A 17,000-nucleotide genomic window follows, 5' to 3' on the forward strand; every position below is an offset into this window, starting at 1 on the left:
ACTCAGGTCATAAACATTCTGCTCGCAGACAGCTGTAAGGGTTAGTTTACACTGTCCCATTAAAACATTTCTCTTTATTGACTTTTGAAAAGAGAGGGAAAGGGCTGATATGACAAGTGTCTAGTAGAGTAATGTGCACAACAAACTAGAAAAACAGTTTTAAATTTCCTCTGAAATTTACTGATTTTTAGAGCCACCCCCAAACAACAAGAAAGAAAAATTGTAGAGAGGAGCTGCCTCAGTTTGTTCCCTTTCCACCTTATAAACTGTTAGGACAGAATGGCATAAAAATGTTTGCTGAAACACCATACAGTTGTAATGGCATATGGACTATACAAAACCCCAACCAACCAGGAAGGGTTGTATCTTTCCTACTTCAGGGAACTGTTAATATAAATGAATGCTCAGAACAAGACATACCAGTTTGGAAATTCACATGCTGAAAAGCCTGGGCCAGATGATAAAGCACAGCCACGATAAACCAGATACACTCTGTTGTTTAAGAAGATAAAAAGTCTCTTGCTGCTTGCTACTGCTGCAGCTATTCTCTTCCCTGTCCCTAAACATTATTTATACTAGAAGAATTTGCATTATTGCCTTCCCTCACTGAGGACTGTTTTTCTACAAATGGACATAATAAAATTATTTCTGTCTTTACAGAAGAAGATAGAAAGCAGACTGGGGTGCTCAAAAAGTATTGGTTCGCCTTTTATACAGTCAGCATAGGCTTTCTTATATTGTGATAATTACTCTTCCTCTTGTCATAAATTACTCTGAATAATCTGGAACACCTCAAGTCAATAAACAAGGCCTGTTGTCAGAAGGGAAACTTCCTCAATTTAGGTGGCTGATGATTACCATATCTCAGGCTAAGCCTTGCGTTTTTCACCACCACAGTAAAATAAATTTACTATCTATCTTAAGTGAATATTATACCTCAGCAAATACCACAGCGAATTTGAATTGTCTAATTGTCTGGTAAGTGCAAGCTTAATTAAATCACAGGGCCATTCTCATTGTTCACACCCAAACTGTTCGCTAATTTACTTTTGAAAGCCTCTGTTACCATTCTGATGAAAATGATATCCTTATATGATCATAATTCTTGCTCAAATTCCGGTACTGTTGCCCCAGCCTGCTATGGGCATACTTAGTCCAACTACCAGAACAGAAGCCAGTGATCCTGCTGGCACTGAAAACATCAACTGTTATGGTATAAAAAATGGGTAAGTTTAGTTACTTTTTCTAAAAGCTCTTAACAGGGTTTTGGGGAGGTGCTCAAGTGCTTTTCCTGAAGTCACCTTTAACAAACTATTCTGTGTGTTTTAACAAACAGAATTGAGAAGCACTTCCTGGTAAAAGACTCTACCAAGCAATTAGTTGCTTTTATAGAAGCTAGATGAAGAGAAGAATCTAAAGCATTTAGCAATTGCAAAGACCTTTATTGTCTGTACACTCCAAGGTCGTGATCATTATTCCTATTATATCAGAGGACAGAAGGCAATTCAACAATTACAAGATTAAAAAAAAAAAAAGACATTGTTTCCCTGCCTTATGAGAGCCTGAAAATTCTGTGGTGCTGCCTTTTTGGACGTTCTGGCAACATAACATTGGGAGCTTGATTCAAAAACTGAGTAATTGTTCAAGGGCAAGGACATAAAATGGGTAATTGTTCAAGGGAATGGTGTGTGGGGAATGTGAGTGATGTGATTAGACATGGTGTCAATAAGGATTTCAGGGTTGTTGGTGAGTGTAATGTTTGATTTTTCTGCAGTGTAATTGACTGAAATATTTCTCGTCATGTAATTAAATCATTATTTTATCTGGAAGCTCTTTCATCACATTAAGAAAGGGACAGGCTACAAAAATATGAAAGACGATATAGCTTCCGTAACACAGTTAAAGCTTTGTATTCCTTGTGAAAAGGCTGAAAGGTTGTAAACACTGCCAGGAGACAAACCTTTAGCAGCAGATTCTGATTCAGACATTTGTTCTGTCTTTTCTTCACCATTAGACTCATCCACTTCTGCTACTGTAGTTAACTCTGGTTCACTCTTATAAAGCCTATAATCAGGACCCTGAGGAATGACAAGTTATGTGGTAAATAAACACGCATTTTTTCCACAAACATTTATGTCTTAAGACTCAAAGCGGTTACTTGGTGACAGCTCTGCTCTCACTTTAAGACAATGTTTGATTGTTCACATGCCATTGCAGCAGAATTTCTTTGTAGTTAATTATAGTAACAACATTTGCAGACTTTCAGAAATTACAGAAAAAAACAGCCAAAAAATGTGGAGGGGGTTTCCCTCCTCCTCCCTTTTAAAATGATCTTCAGGAAACAAACTGGTATAAGGCTGCAGCAAAAACTGATTCTGAGCCTAGAGTTCTGTAAGAACGTCTGAGCAGAAGAATCTGCTGAAATGTACTGAGATACAAGCATTTAAGTCTTAAGACATTTTATGTATGCGCAGAATATATGACAGGAAAATGTGAAGAGCAAATGATGGAGCTAGAAATAAAAGTAAATAAACAAAGGTTAAAACATAACACAGAAGTAGCCAGATGACAAAATAAAAATTGTGACTGTGCGAACAAAGGGGGATGCTTCAAGAACAATGTGGCAATTTAAGCCACTTACACAGTAAGATCCATTTCTCTGATATCCTTGAACTTGGTGAATCTTCTTTTCTTCTGGCAGATGTACTGGGCCCCTGCTATAACAGAGCAAGGAGCTGCTATCACTGGGCAGAGGGGGGATTATGGGAGGATGCTCTGTAAAGTCATAGGACCGAGGGAGTGGAGGACGAGGTGGGACTACTTCCTCTTCCTAAAGATTGTAGAATAGTCACCTTATTTAGATGTGCACACCTGTTACAATTATTTATAACTTAAAGAGAAAAATATATTACCATAGCTATGCCAGCTATAGATTTTGGAATTAAAGGGACAATGTCACACAAAAAAAACCCAAACAAAAACCCAACCAGCCTCTTCCCCCCCCCGCCAAAAAAAAAAAGAAGGCCAAGACAGCTTTAGTTTCTTCAGGTTTCTTTGGATTGTTTTGCTCATTTGGCTGCTCTTTATTTTATTAGCACCACCTGGACTGAAATACTGCAACAGTTTCATTATTCAGCTTCTCAGGATTTTCAGTTCTAACACCTGCCCTTTCTGTTGGCCACATATGAACATTCTGTATCATCCTTTTAAAAATTAAATTCAATATCTTTTTAAAGATTTTTACATGGATTAGGCTTTTAGAAAGTTCTGTAAGCCAGATGTACCTTGCAGACATTTTAGATAACCATGACAATGTCCCTTTAAAACTGTAACTTCTAGCCAGATTTTCAGAGGAATTGAACATTTGGGAGCTCCCACAGTTTTAGCTGTTCTTGTGAGTGCTCTGGCCATCTGAGAACCAGGCTTGATATGTGCATCAACATATAAAGCAATGTCTTTCTTCCCATGAAAAGTGTGGTGGGTAGAAAACAAATCCATAAATCGGGGTTTATATTTCTAGGGAAGAGCCTAGGGAGAGGAAAAGGTGAGAAACGGAAAAGAGAAATATACCAGTGAGAATATAAAGAACAAATACACAGAACAAATGAAAGTGTTAGAATTACTAGTGGTGATATAAGTCTCTAAAACTAATTCATAATGCAATATTTCCACAGAAACAGACAGAATAAATATGTCAGATATCCTTAAAACAATTATAATAATGTTAATTTTTATTATAGGCATATTAGAAATTCAGCGATGTTAAAATGGTAAATATGCTAAAACCATACCTCATTTTTGTATTTAATAGCTGCAAATGCCCTTGATCCCATGATGCCTGTTTGGGGGAGGGTGTATAGAAAGAAAAAGAAAAATTGTTTTCAACAAGCAGCTTTTAAAATCTGAACTATAACCTACTGCTATCAAACAAATACACAGCGCATCAACTTCCTTTCTCAGCAAACTGTATCATTTTTTCACACATATAAAAGCAACTATGGAGATTGTCCTTTAAAAATGTAGATGATCTAATTTCACTTCCTGCAATACAAAACCAACCAGCTTACCTGCCTCTAAACAGCTTCTTTGCTGTTTATGTTTACTTAAACCCTCCATGACATCTTGAATTCTCCACAGTTCCTTCTGAATCTGAGCACGCTGTATCCCTGCTGACTCAGTCTGCCAATAAATAAACAGCACATATAGGAAATAAATTGGAATACCACTGCAAGCAGAAAGAACCCCAAACAGAAAATCTTTTCTTTCTTTAGACTACACTGCATATTGTTCCCCATAAAACACAGTAATGACACTCTCCTTTCCCATAAAAGTGCAACACTCAAATACTGTCAGAAACAAACAGTGTAAGATGAACTAACTTCATCATGTGTCAGTCAATTCAGCAGAATTTCCTAGTTCAAACTCCACTGATGAACAGTATTCTATGTACTATCTCCAAAGAAAACCCAAGCAAAGTTTGCACAGGAGACCTGCATGCAACAAGAGAAAAGGAATCATCCGTTCCAACCCTAAAATAGGTGGAGAGGAACATGGTGTTTGCATACTAGCATATAAAATGCAGGCCTATCTGCATTAATGGTCATGCATACTTTGGACCGCAGAACACAAATTTCTCAGCTCTTGGGCTTCCTTGTAATCTCCCTTTCATAGCTGCATAGAAAATCAATCCCTGGAGCAAATAGCCTTTAATGCCTCCCAGCATGGACCACACCCATCTGCTTATTCCAGATAATGTATGCACATCTCTGTGCATGTGTGTGGGGTGTCTCAAAGATCGTACAAATTCAGAACTTACATTAACTGTCCAATCCTCCACAGAACAGCAAGGAAATAAGATACACATCAGAACTCTTGATATGTAAGACCTGAAGCAATGCCTAGAATATTTTTATTATAATTTATTGCCATGGAATGATTTAATTACATTTTAAAATACACAGTTAAGTGGCAGGATTTGTGTGAAGATTTAATATGACTGTCATAGCAGCTAAAGTCTGAGGAAAATACCCTACTTTGGACCCTGAAATACTGAAACAGAAAGAGAAGGCTTCCAGACACGGGAAAACCAGTGCTATAAACTTCAAAATAAAGACAAAAAAAGAAAAAAAAAAGAAAAAAGAAAAATCTGAAGATCTCCTCAGAACTTACATATTTTTTATTTCTTTTTATACCCTGTAAGTTAATGCACCACATCACCTTTTTTTCATTTGTGCTGTTTTTAAACATTATCACAGAAAATTAGTGACTTAAGTGTACTTTGAGACGTGTGCCACACCTGAATTTCCCCAAGCCGATCAAGTTGGTCCTGCATATGGTTCCTTGTTACAGTTACATCATACTCCAATTTATCATATTCTCTCCAAGCTCTTTCCAGTTCCTAAAAGTATATGACAAAAGTAAAGAATTACATATGCACATTCAAATATACTATTTTTCTTTATTCACTGGCATGAAGCTTCTAGAAATAATGAATAAATTGGTATCAGCAATAAATAAATATGTATTTTAGAAACTGCAGTGTTTAAACAGCTTTCTGGTTTTCTAATCATCCTGAATGGAATTCAAACAAACAGTATTTTGTCTTTTTACAAACAAAAAAAAGGATAGGCAAGGGTAAAATCTTCAAAATATGTCAGTGTAGTCAAGCAGGCAGGTGGGTCTTAAGCTGCCCTTCCACTGAGGCAGAAAACCCACAAAAATGGATGCAAATTTGTCTCTTTTATCACATAGAATACGTATGTGTGAGTGCACAGCATGTGCATGTATACACAATGCATTATGCAAGGCAAATGTAAGTCACCCAGCCCTGCCTGCTGGCAGGGTTGGATGACTTACCAGTGAATGCCCCAGGCCTACTAATACACCATTATTTTACATATGTGGAACTACAAATGCCAGAAGGAAGAAGGTGCAAAAAGAAAATCTTCTCTGAGGTCAACTCTGCTCACTCACTTTTGAAGCCTACATCAAGCAATTTACTCAACTTAGCATAAATTAAAGAGTTAATGAGAGAAAGTATATCTTGAGGATTTCCTTTCCCCAGTTCTGTTTTCCTTGTCTAACAAATTCCTTTTACCACATAGTCTAATGTTCAGACTAAAGCCAGCATTTCAGTGCCTATGTTGTATCAATTTCACCAGAGCAAACTACTGGAATTTGACACTGAAATACCTTCTTGGATATATATGTGTAGGCAAAAATATTCCTTGCCTTGTCATTTCAGCGTAGAAACCACCATGAGGTGGAAAAGGCCAGTAAATAGCAATTCCCTTTCTTTCTTTTCATCCTGCAGCTGCTTTTGCTAAAAATAAGTCACCTGACAGAATATCTGCTAAAAGTTTGTGCTTGCTACTATTTTGTCATTACAAAAAATGGCTTATTTGCGTTATTTATTTCTTCTGTAATTATTTTATTATAAATATGAAAACCAATCAAACTAATGGGGGGGGGAAGGGGGAGGAGGGGAAAGGGAGAAAGAAGAAAGACTACTTGATGAATATGGTGAAAAGATCACATTCCACCTGTCTTTGACAAAAATACGAGCAAGTAAAAGACCACTGAGTTTTGTCGGAAGGTAATGCAAAATAACCAAAGACAACCCAATTAAGAATGTGAGCACGAAGACAATAATTTCACACATCACTGAGTTTTACAAACAAGAATGTATTACTTACTGCAGTAGCTCGTGATACTTCTCGACAAGTGCTAAGTAGTCCATTCTGCAAGTCATCTCTCTGTAAGACTACATTTTGAATGGCTGCGGGATTATCTGCATTCATTTCTATCTCCTGACTTGCTGATAGCAAAGCTTGCTCAAGCGTGTACTATTATAATAAAAAGAATTATTTTTAATGTTCTGCATCACTGGGCTGATTTTCGTTTTATTTCAGTTATCAATGTTCTGATAATAAGCATGTAAAATAACATCCACTTTAGGTAATAAATACAATTGTCCTACTTTCTCCTTGTGTAGCTGTTGAAGCTTCTCCTCCAGTGCTTGTACAACTTTATCTTGTTCACATAAATGGCTAAGCTTAGCCTAGTAAATAACAGAAAATTACTGCAATTAGAATTTTTAACATCTTCAGTAATCAAAATGTAACTTGATAAATCCTTACATGTAGCTATATAAAACGTTAGTACCACAAAACATAAATTCTGAAACTATGAAGCCATCAGTCTTGTAGTTTCAAATTAACCTTAAGAAACCCTCTTAAGCTACTATGAAGTAAGTGTTGTTATAACTTGAAACAGCATTGCTTAAAACATATTTTATTATTTTACAGCTAATCTTTACAATTAAATAATAGGTATTAAATACTGTTTTACTTTACCTATTCCTCAGTGTTACAAATCATATTCTATACATTAACAGTGTTTCCCATGATTTCAGATTGTAGTTTTTAATAGTTAGTTACTAGTATCAGCCATGCTCTGCTCTGTTTCGGCTCTGACACAGGCTTGGCTATGACTAAAACTGTTCCACTCCAGCTCCAGTTTGAGCAAATAACTGTCCAGCGCACTCTAACAAATTTGAGTTTTGTTTTTAAATAATCTTTTTCATCCAATTAGTACTGCTGTGACTTTTCAGCTCTAAGATAACACTGGAATCCTGCTTTCCTTTTTTACTTGAGATAGCATGCCCATGTCTGCTCTTAGTTTCATTGCGCAAGCATGACTAGGCATGTATGTATGTATACACAGTATGACTATATGTATGTTTTACCACCAATTTTACACCAACCCCCTTTTCTTTTATAACTAGCAACCCAATACCCTGAATGGTAATTACCCATGCCAGATTTCATTATTGGAGTATCAGTCATATTTCCTGAGAAATTACATCTCATGCATATAACTGAACTACAACTATGTTCTTCCCTTGTAAAGTAATTAATTCATTTCTAGCAGCAATTCACCTTTTAACACATATAATATTTGAAAGTTCAGCCTAAAATGTAATACTTCCTGCAAGTTAAAGGTTATTATAAAAAGAGTCTTATTCACCTCAATTTCACAGAGCAATTTCCGTTGGTAACTACACGAAGCGAGTTTCAAACTCAAAAGTCAAGGGGGACGTTATTATCAAAAAGAGACAAATACCAACATTTCCAAGGAAGAAGAAATACAAATGACTTACATCAATATCCAGCTCTTCAGTTCTATATTTGTATAGTGTACCCCTACATTCTTCTTGTGTTAACTATAAGGAAGAATAATAGTGCCATAAAACAACTTAATTGGACTATGAAAATGAAACTACCATTCAGCTTAAGAGTTTTACTACAGAAATCAGCTTTTGCTTGAAAGTCAAACATACCACATGGAACAAGATATTTTTAGCCAATATACATTAATGAAGATAAGTAAATGGAATGTCAAGCATACTACCAGTAGAAAGTTGCATTAACTTAACAGGCTATGTTTCTAATGCAAATTGGATTTTCAAAGATGTGTAACTAACTCAATCAAACATGGATTACGTAGGGAGATGAAACTACCAGAGTACACCTAAACATATTATGTAAGTTTTCTTCTGTGCATTCTAAATACAGGGGCCCATTCTACTTGGAATTAACTGTTCTAGGCCCACTAAAGTCAAGTGTATCCACAAGATGGATATTCTGATATGAATATGAAATTGGAACAGGATGACCTAAGTATACAAAATAAGCATAAAATATTTTGTTACAGACATATGCCAAATAAGTGCCACCAAACACCCTTCTGCCTACTTTTTCCTATGGATATCCTCACCTCCAACAGAGTATTACTGGAAATGCCATAAAGAGAAGCCCTTCTATTTTGTCTTTGGACCTTTGAGCCCTCATACCAGTCAGCATATGAGGTATCCTCAAACTACTTTCATACAGCTCCTAACATTGAGTTCTTAACTCTTTCAGTCTCTGAACTGGCCAATAACAAGATTTTAAAACATTTTTACATGAAAAAGAGCAGCTCCCCATTTTAGAATGGACTGTCACATACAGTAACTATTTAATGTCCTACACAAGTATTGGCATACCACTATCGGCCTTCATATTCAACTTGACACATTGTCACTGAGTCCCAACATAGATGCTTTCCTTTCAAGTATCTGTCATACTTAGGTCATCATGACTTAATAGAGCAAGAAAGTCTACAGAACACAAGTCCATGTTAAAAGACACTTACAAATAAAAGGACTAGGGAAGGGTTAATCAGACAAGCATTCCAAACATACAGTAAATCTTCAACTTAAGTGTTTCATTTCAAGACATTATGTCCACATACTTCATGCAAATGCACCTGGTGACAATTTAAAAGTATGTATAGTGTATTAAAACCACATAGTAACTTGCTTTGAAATGGACATTTTATGAAAATGGATGTTGGAGTATGAAAAAAGCCACAGCACTTTTGCACCTTATGAATGTCACAAAAATTAAGAAATCTATTTAAACTCCTACTATTGTGTGGAGCTGTGTTTTTTAACTGTTGATTTTACCACAATGAGAGAAAAATGAGGAATGGAAATATTAAAAAAAAACTCATAAACATGGCCAAATGTCTTTAACTTACAGAAAAAAACCCTAGTTATATTTCACAACAAGAAGATTCTACAGAAGAAAGAATACCCCCTATTAGATAAATACATAATACATCTTCCCAATATGCTGCTCAGAATTTCATATGGCTTGACTGGAAAACTGTAACCTTATTTTTTTCAAGCCAGTATTTTTTACACTTTCAGTTTATTTATATTTTTTCGTAAAGGGAGGGTTTTTTTTGGCATTTCAACCTTAATTACATCTGAGTTTATGATAGCTTGCCAATTCAGCATCCTTATCCCTACCTACCTCCTAAACAGAACAGATTTTAAGTATTCAGAAAATGAAAACACCTTTTCAAAGAACACTACAGGCATGATAATTCTTATTAAATTCCTATCAGACATTTAAAATTGCTGCCAACTTCTCGCTGTTGTCAGCAGTTTTGGTTTCCCACAGTAGGCACTGCTGGATAGCCACTCCATTTCAGTATTTCTACTGCAACATTTTACGTAGACTTAGCTCAAAACCTCTAAAAAAACATGTGAAACAATTCATCTCTTACAAAACAGCACCTTCTCTTTCCACAGCACTTCCACAGATCAGCTGAAGGCAAAAAGTGAGTAATGCTATTGCATCCTACTGGAATTATGAAAGGAATTGCAGTAGACAGTATACAATTACACATTAGAAGCAAAGGTTAACAACCTCATTATTCTGGAAAATTCATTACAAGAGCTCCAATGATCAAGTTATAGAAACGTATTTTATGTCACGTTCAACAAATGCCTCTCACCAAATCGTTCCTACAAAAACTTTACTAGGACAGTAATTCCAGAGAAAGGCTGCCACCTACTGAACCAATGACATGACTTGCTGCTGACTTCCACACTTTTCCTCAACATTTGCCTACTCAAATACAAAAAAATCCGTTCCTCTTAACATGGTGAAACATGCTGCACAGCTCCAAAACTCCCTGAATACCAAAAAACAGAATTTACCATTTCTGAAAGGCAAACTGCGCATGCAGAGTCTGGCCAAACATGTATCTTACATGTGAAAAGGTAAAGTGACCTTAACTGAACCTCCATCTTATGTTAGAAATAATCTGTCCTCTAGTTTACCACCCCACTGTATGGTCCCCATCTCTGTCAAATGCCAGTACCACGACGAATCACAAAAGTGGACAAATCCACCACAATGGACACAGTATAAAACATACTTAAAAGCAAATGTCTTCCCAGATAAGCACAAATCTCTCAATACATGAGGGCTTAAACCTATTTAAGCAGTCAGTATTAAAAACATTCAAGTGACAGTATTATTTCATTATGTTATAAGCTACTTTCAGATTCTGCTAACCATTTTGATTCCATAAACATATGGCAGGATATTTCACACCCTGAGAGCACACTAAGCATCTCTGTGAGATACTGCACTTAGGAAATTAAAACAACAATCTAGGCTATTTCATGGGGAGTGAAAATCAGACTTCTGAGAGGCTTTTGGAGTACTTTTTACTATCAATAAGCAGGGCAAATGGGCATTTAACCCACAGTAAGCAAGATTCTCCTCTAATTTTGCACAGTGCAACAGGTAACATTTCAAACACAAATCAGAAACTCAAGATTTTTAGCTCAAGTATGAACATCCCATGTGTTCATACAAAACCTGAAAAATACGGCTGCTTACAATCTCAAAATCCAACATGCATAGCATCTTAAATGCATGTAGCTGCTACAACAGCAACAAAGTATGCCGTAAATAAGATTGTCCTATCCTCATAGAAAAAAAATTTGACTATTTTAATATGTTTTGTAATAATATTAAGAACAATTATGCAAGTAAAGACCTGGATGTTAGCTTGTTGCACTCAGATTTTTGTTTTTCCCCCCTTTAGGGAACTCACAAACACGAGGAGCTGAAGATAATCCGACTTCTTAAAATCAGCATGCTTTAGAAAACAAGATTAACACTCCTCACCTAGTATTAGAAAGAAAAAAAAACAAAAACCCAAGGTAGAAATGGGTCCAGGCTTAAAGACTTCATTTTTCTTATCTGTGCATATGGAATCATTGCCCTAGCTTATACTTGTAAATTTACAGTACGGTCTGTAAAGCAGACTGACATTAAATCAAAGTGATTTAAATCACTGTAAAGATGTAACAGATCACAAGCAAAATTGTCTTATAAATAACACATCTGAAATAGTATATATCTTAGCTGTTCTACTAAAGAACCATTAATCATTACAGACAGGAAGCAAGACACCTTAATTTTTAACTAAATGCAAGCTTTTCTTGCTTTCCTTTGCTAACTCTAAATGGGCTCAATCACAAAACTGATGTGAATAAACTGAAGCAAATAAAGATCCTTTTCTGTACCCGCAGGAATGGTTACGGTCATCAGAAACGAGTTTATCATCTTGTCAACAAAACAGATTTCAGTTGCTTACAGCAAAGCCTCTCCTAGTTGTTTACTTTCCTTTAAAATGGAGGTGGGGAAGATGACTGGTAAAATTAATTTATTTTATTTGAATAAAAGATTACACGTTTAAACTTTAAATAAGTTGCCAGGATTTTTAATAAGTTAGTTTTGCATTACAAATGTTTAGAAGACTACTTACGCAGTGAAATTTTGAGTGGATTTTAATCCTTTCCTGGCAGTAAGTTAATGCAATATTTTGTATAGGAAACTTCATCCATGAATGCAGGTCTTGCTATTCTCCAGTTTATGCAACACACGGATTCTTTTACACAAGCCTGGCAAAATGTCACAAAAAGTCTGACCTGAGGAGACCACATCGCTAGTGACAGGTTATTCAACCTTCATGACCTGTTAGATTCACTGTTTCTTTGACAAGAATGTGAAAAAAGAGGTGCTTATTCAGTGTCAAATACAAAGCAGCAGGCAAGTCTACAAGGTGAAGGCAATGCTGTGCAGCAATACCTTAGCTGACAGTATAGCTTGGTCAAGACAGCACTCTGAAATTTACTGGTATCCCTAAATATGTGGCAGGCTAGCCCAGGGCACAGCTGTACCTCAAATGTATCTATATTAATATTAAAAGCTGGTTTACCCTGAACACACCCAGAGCACCTCTGTTCATTAATACTTTGTTGTCTTACATAATCTATTACAGAAAACCAAATTGTTCAAAAAAATCGTAACAGCTAGGCTTCTTTTAAAGAAGAAACCCAACAAAATCCAATTTCATACAGTGCTTGAGGGTACCTTACGTCTCCCATGCGTCTCCCAAATAGCTCCTTCAGGTTCCATGTTAAAGCTCCTGTTTTAGGAGCACAAATTGTATGATCCTGAAATCAGTCACTCACAAACCAACTCCCCTTGGAAAGCTGAGATTTTTCTTGCAACTTTTCCGCATTAAAGGCAAAACTACCTTGTGGAATTGACTTCCAAATAAACAAAACATGAAGTTAAGTTGCAGCATATTTTAGAAACATGGCAAATCACTAATAAATTACTGTTTTAAATGGCAGAATATCTCCTTTTTTTCAAACTATGCAACCCTTATATGTCATTTCAGCTCACATGGGATAAATGCAAGTGTAACGGAACTGGACAGATGATCCCTTCTGACTGGCAGCCAGTATTGCATACTTCATCTGCTGCAAAATATCACAGCCATTTACATAAAACCAACATCTTCATTGCAGTTCAGGCTAGAAACTCCCTAAACATTCCCTGATGCAACAGGAGCTATTCAGTTAAGCCCCAGTATCTCTAAAACACTGCAGTGCCAACAGATAGGTATTGGCCATGCTCATAAGTTAATGCAGGTCTCAACTCACAGACAATATTTCCATTCACATTTCTGATTCTTCTTCCATCTTACCATTTACAACCATCACTAAATACTCTGTAAGTGTGCACAGTTAAATCTGCTGTGACTTTATGGACAGACACTGCCTTTTGGATTTACAGTCCCCAGATCAAAGTAATTTTGATCCTTCCTTTCTTCAGTGGCTAAAGGCTTGGTAGGTGCAAACAAAAACTTGTAAATCCACTTCCTAGAACAAAACAGAATTGCCAGAAATGACCAGGTAAACACCACTCACATGCTTTTGTAGTGGTCAAAAGAAAGAAGCACCTTTGAACACTAATTGCAAAGAATCATGCTAAGACAAATGTTGGAAGCTTACTGGAAGTTTTATGAATTTACTGGACACCTGCATAAAGCATCAGCTAATTAAATTGTCTAGACAAAGTTATTCAGAAGTGTACACTGAATACTTAACAACAAAAACGTAGCAAAAGCCATGCTAACGATATTGCAGCATTTTATAAAGCATGGATGAATTGTGGTTTTCCAAAGCAAATAAGAGAAACACCAATGTTATGAATAAATCTGAGGAACAACCAAAACTGTCACTAAGGAAAATTTTCGCAGATGATAAAGCAATTTCATTCACTCTCCAAGACCTTACTTGATGGTACAGTTGCGGTCTTAGCGCCGAGTTCTCAATCATAGTGTGAACCATGGTGATTAAAGGTTCATTCTCTTTCATCTATTTCAAATCAGGAGGAGCATACAGCAAACATCAGTTTACAGCATGGCTAGATTTGAAAGACGACACTGTAAAATATAGCCTCTACTTTAATTTTTTCTAATAATGCAGTAGATTACATTTTATCCCATGCTTTTTATATATTCCATCATTCAATAATATCAACATCTGAAAAGTTTAGTAATATCAAACAAATATATCAAAACCACATAAATTCTCAAAACCAATGTAATATTTATTCACCAACACTTTCCCTTTTTAAAAATAAAAATAAAAGAAGCCTGGCTTTGCACGATATTGAAAAGTATTATTGGATTATGCAATAGGAACACTCAAACCTGTATTAGAAAACCTTTTAAATTATCGATTTAATAACTCAATATGCTTTAAAAAGATGTAAGCATTTCCAGCCTTTCAACACTGAAGCGAGGTTTAGACTTATGTTCATGTATCACAAAATGCCATTATATCCTGCACTGAACTTTGAATCATTACTCACTGTATTTACCCACCCCCATACACAGGTGTAAAACTACTTAGGAACTGGTCAGACACCTTCTATAATGATTAGTATTTATTGATATGTGTGCAAATGTCAAAACCAGATACTTTGATTTTTGAAGTAAAAAATGCAAACGTTTAGGATTTCAGAACAGTATGCAACACAGAAAATAGTATAGGAATTCTGGTTTTAGAAAGCAAACTTTCCTAACATTAAGGGAAATATTACAGAAACAGATGGTTTTCCTCTCCAAAATAAACTGAAAAGTCACTTAAAGCACAATCCCCCTCCTGTTTTTGTTGGAAACTTTAGGACCTGTTGGAAACTTTACCAGTACCTGTTTCAAGTATGGTTATAGAGGAAGGAAGTGTGTGTATGAATATTTATGATCTTTATGTATGTGTGTATATGTATATTTATATATATATATAGGCACTCACCATCAATTTGCATAGCAAGGTTTTGTTTCACAGAATTGAAATGCATCAGACAGCCTGAGTTCTTGATGCCTTTTGGAATTCCTTGCCCGTAACTATTTTGGAAAAAGCCTAACTTTTATACGTGGAGAAGGATTTTCTTTTTTTCTCATGGGAAATAAATTTTTCTTGTTAATAGCTAGAGGACCTTTTTGTTGTTTTTTTATACACAGTAAAGTCTGATCAGCTGATAAGGTAATTGCCAAATAAAGAACACGTTATCTTAAGAAGGCAAGTTTATGATGCTTTGTTTGTTCAAGGCAGGAAAATAACCAAACAAGCAATCCCTCCCATTTGCTCCATCATCTACAGTATACATGAACAGAAAACTAGAATTGACCCAAGAAGTTTTTCTCCCTCTAGATTAAAATTTTGTCCAGAGTGGGTATCACCAAGTGATACCAAAAGGTATCTCAACAGGAAGATCAACAATAAGGTCCAAAGCCAAGCAATCTAACTACAGCCAACTTAAATATTTGCAAAGGAAGAAGTGCCCTGAAGCTGAAATATTTGGATAGGAGTATACTCGTTTGGATGCATTTTTACTGGGAGGATTTCAACAGCTTCATTCAGGCTCTTTGGCTAATGATTTTTAAAAATTACTTCAAATTTTTCCTTTCTGACCAGTAACAGACAACTCAATTTCCGTGGAACTGTTCGAAGATCATTTTCATCCGCTTAGAGAAGAAATAAAGTGGGTTTGATCAAAACGTGTTCTGAAGTAGTGTTTTATCCTCCACCCAGCTCCAACTTTGATTTACGGGACTTCTTCCAATATTTTTACTACTAACTGTGCTTATAAGGCTAGAAAAGGCTACTTATTTCCAGAAAAGCTCCAGTTCCTTAAGCCCTTATAGAACCAAGATCAGAAACAAATAATTTGTAAAGTAATTGAACCAAAGAGCCCTTGTAGTAGTTTATTATAGCAAGCTTTCCTACCCTTTTATTAACAGTGTTTCTAAAAAATACTGACATTTAATTATTGAGAAGTTCTTGAGGGAGTATGTATCCGTCATAAACCTTCCATTAACTAAAGCTAGCACACACACAAGGCAATGTGTAATGAGGAACTGGCAAAGTAAACCAGAGTTATATGGGACACAATGGCAAGTCCCATGCTCTGAAAGGTTAAAAGGCTATGTATTTTGTGTTTTTAAAGCATTATCATGAGGCTACTTCCAAAGTGAAGTTAGATACTATTCATGTTGAATAAATAGCTCAAGGAAAAAATACTTGCTTATTTGTAACGAGTAAGTCTTGATTTCCTTTCAGTTCAGAAAAAGCCCAACATTACTTTTGTACAGTAAATGACACCTTTTAGGTCCTAGTATTATACTCAGAGTCTCTCCAATTAAAAAAGTTACAGAAACCAAAGATTCTCATAAGCAAACTGAAGTGTGAACTGCTGATGCCACACAGCAACAGAACAGTAAATCCACAACATCCAGCAGTCTTGGCTTTACCACTTTTGACTTCTAGTAAATAACTAGTTTTCTCCAAGTGATGCTTTATCTTTACTTTTTTCTTTACTGATGTAGTATATAAAAGCATTTTCCAGTTGGAAACAATGAAAAAAACCCACCTCTTTGACCTATGATCTATATGAACTGCTAAATTATTTATGAGTGAGCATCTGAGTGGGTATTTCGTGTTTTAAGCTGAAAAGCCAACCTACTGACAATTTTTTTCTTCCTTCCTTTTCCTGAACTCTCTTCCATGTTTGCTAACACCCTACAAAGACGACATTTAAGTATGCGCTGTTGTGGTGACAGTGATCAGCTGGAACTGTGGCTCCCTGCCATAACAGTTGACCTCACAGATGAAATAAGACCATATGTTATGGGTGACAAAAGATTGGCAGTTTTATTCCTTTCCTCTCAAGCTTCCTGATGGTAAGAGCAGTAGCAATATGACCTTTTCTCCCTACTTTCTCTGCTCTTTA

General features: G+C 35.9%; 1 protein-coding gene across 24 annotated transcripts in view; it reads right to left on the reverse strand.

Annotated features, from left to right (window-relative positions):
- The window catches only part of PLEKHA5 (pleckstrin homology domain containing A5), a 159,153-nt gene that overhangs the window by 12,538 nt on the left and 129,615 nt on the right, over window positions 1-17,000 (reverse strand). For 8 of the 24 annotated variants that reach the window (XM_061363881.1, XM_061363880.1, XM_061363878.1 and 5 more), the window contains 7 exons: window positions 8,162-8,224; window positions 6,980-7,060; window positions 6,696-6,845; window positions 5,297-5,398; window positions 4,068-4,179; window positions 3,792-3,838; window positions 1,961-2,078 (listed from right to left, as the gene is read on the reverse strand). In XM_061363881.1, coding sequence (XP_061219865.1) covers window positions 1,961-2,078; window positions 3,792-3,838; window positions 4,068-4,179; window positions 5,297-5,398; window positions 6,696-6,845; window positions 6,980-7,060; window positions 8,162-8,224 — 673 coding nt within the window. Of the gene's footprint in view, window positions 1-1,960; window positions 2,079-2,641; window positions 2,831-3,791; window positions 3,839-4,067; window positions 4,180-5,296; window positions 5,399-6,695; window positions 6,846-6,979; window positions 7,061-8,161; window positions 8,225-13,999; window positions 14,149-17,000 lie in introns of those variants that run through there. The other 16 variants (XM_061363874.1, XM_061363868.1, XM_061363869.1 and 13 more) reach the window with 5 other exon arrangements.

The sequence above is a fragment of the Neopsephotus bourkii genome, unplaced genomic scaffold, assembly GCF_033783945.1.
Source record: "Neopsephotus bourkii isolate Nb327-2 ecotype Australia unplaced genomic scaffold, CSIRO-AGI_Nbou_v1 NB_1183, whole genome shotgun sequence".
NCBI classification, from domain to species: Eukaryota; Metazoa; Chordata; class Aves; order Psittaciformes; family Psittacidae; genus Neopsephotus; species Neopsephotus bourkii.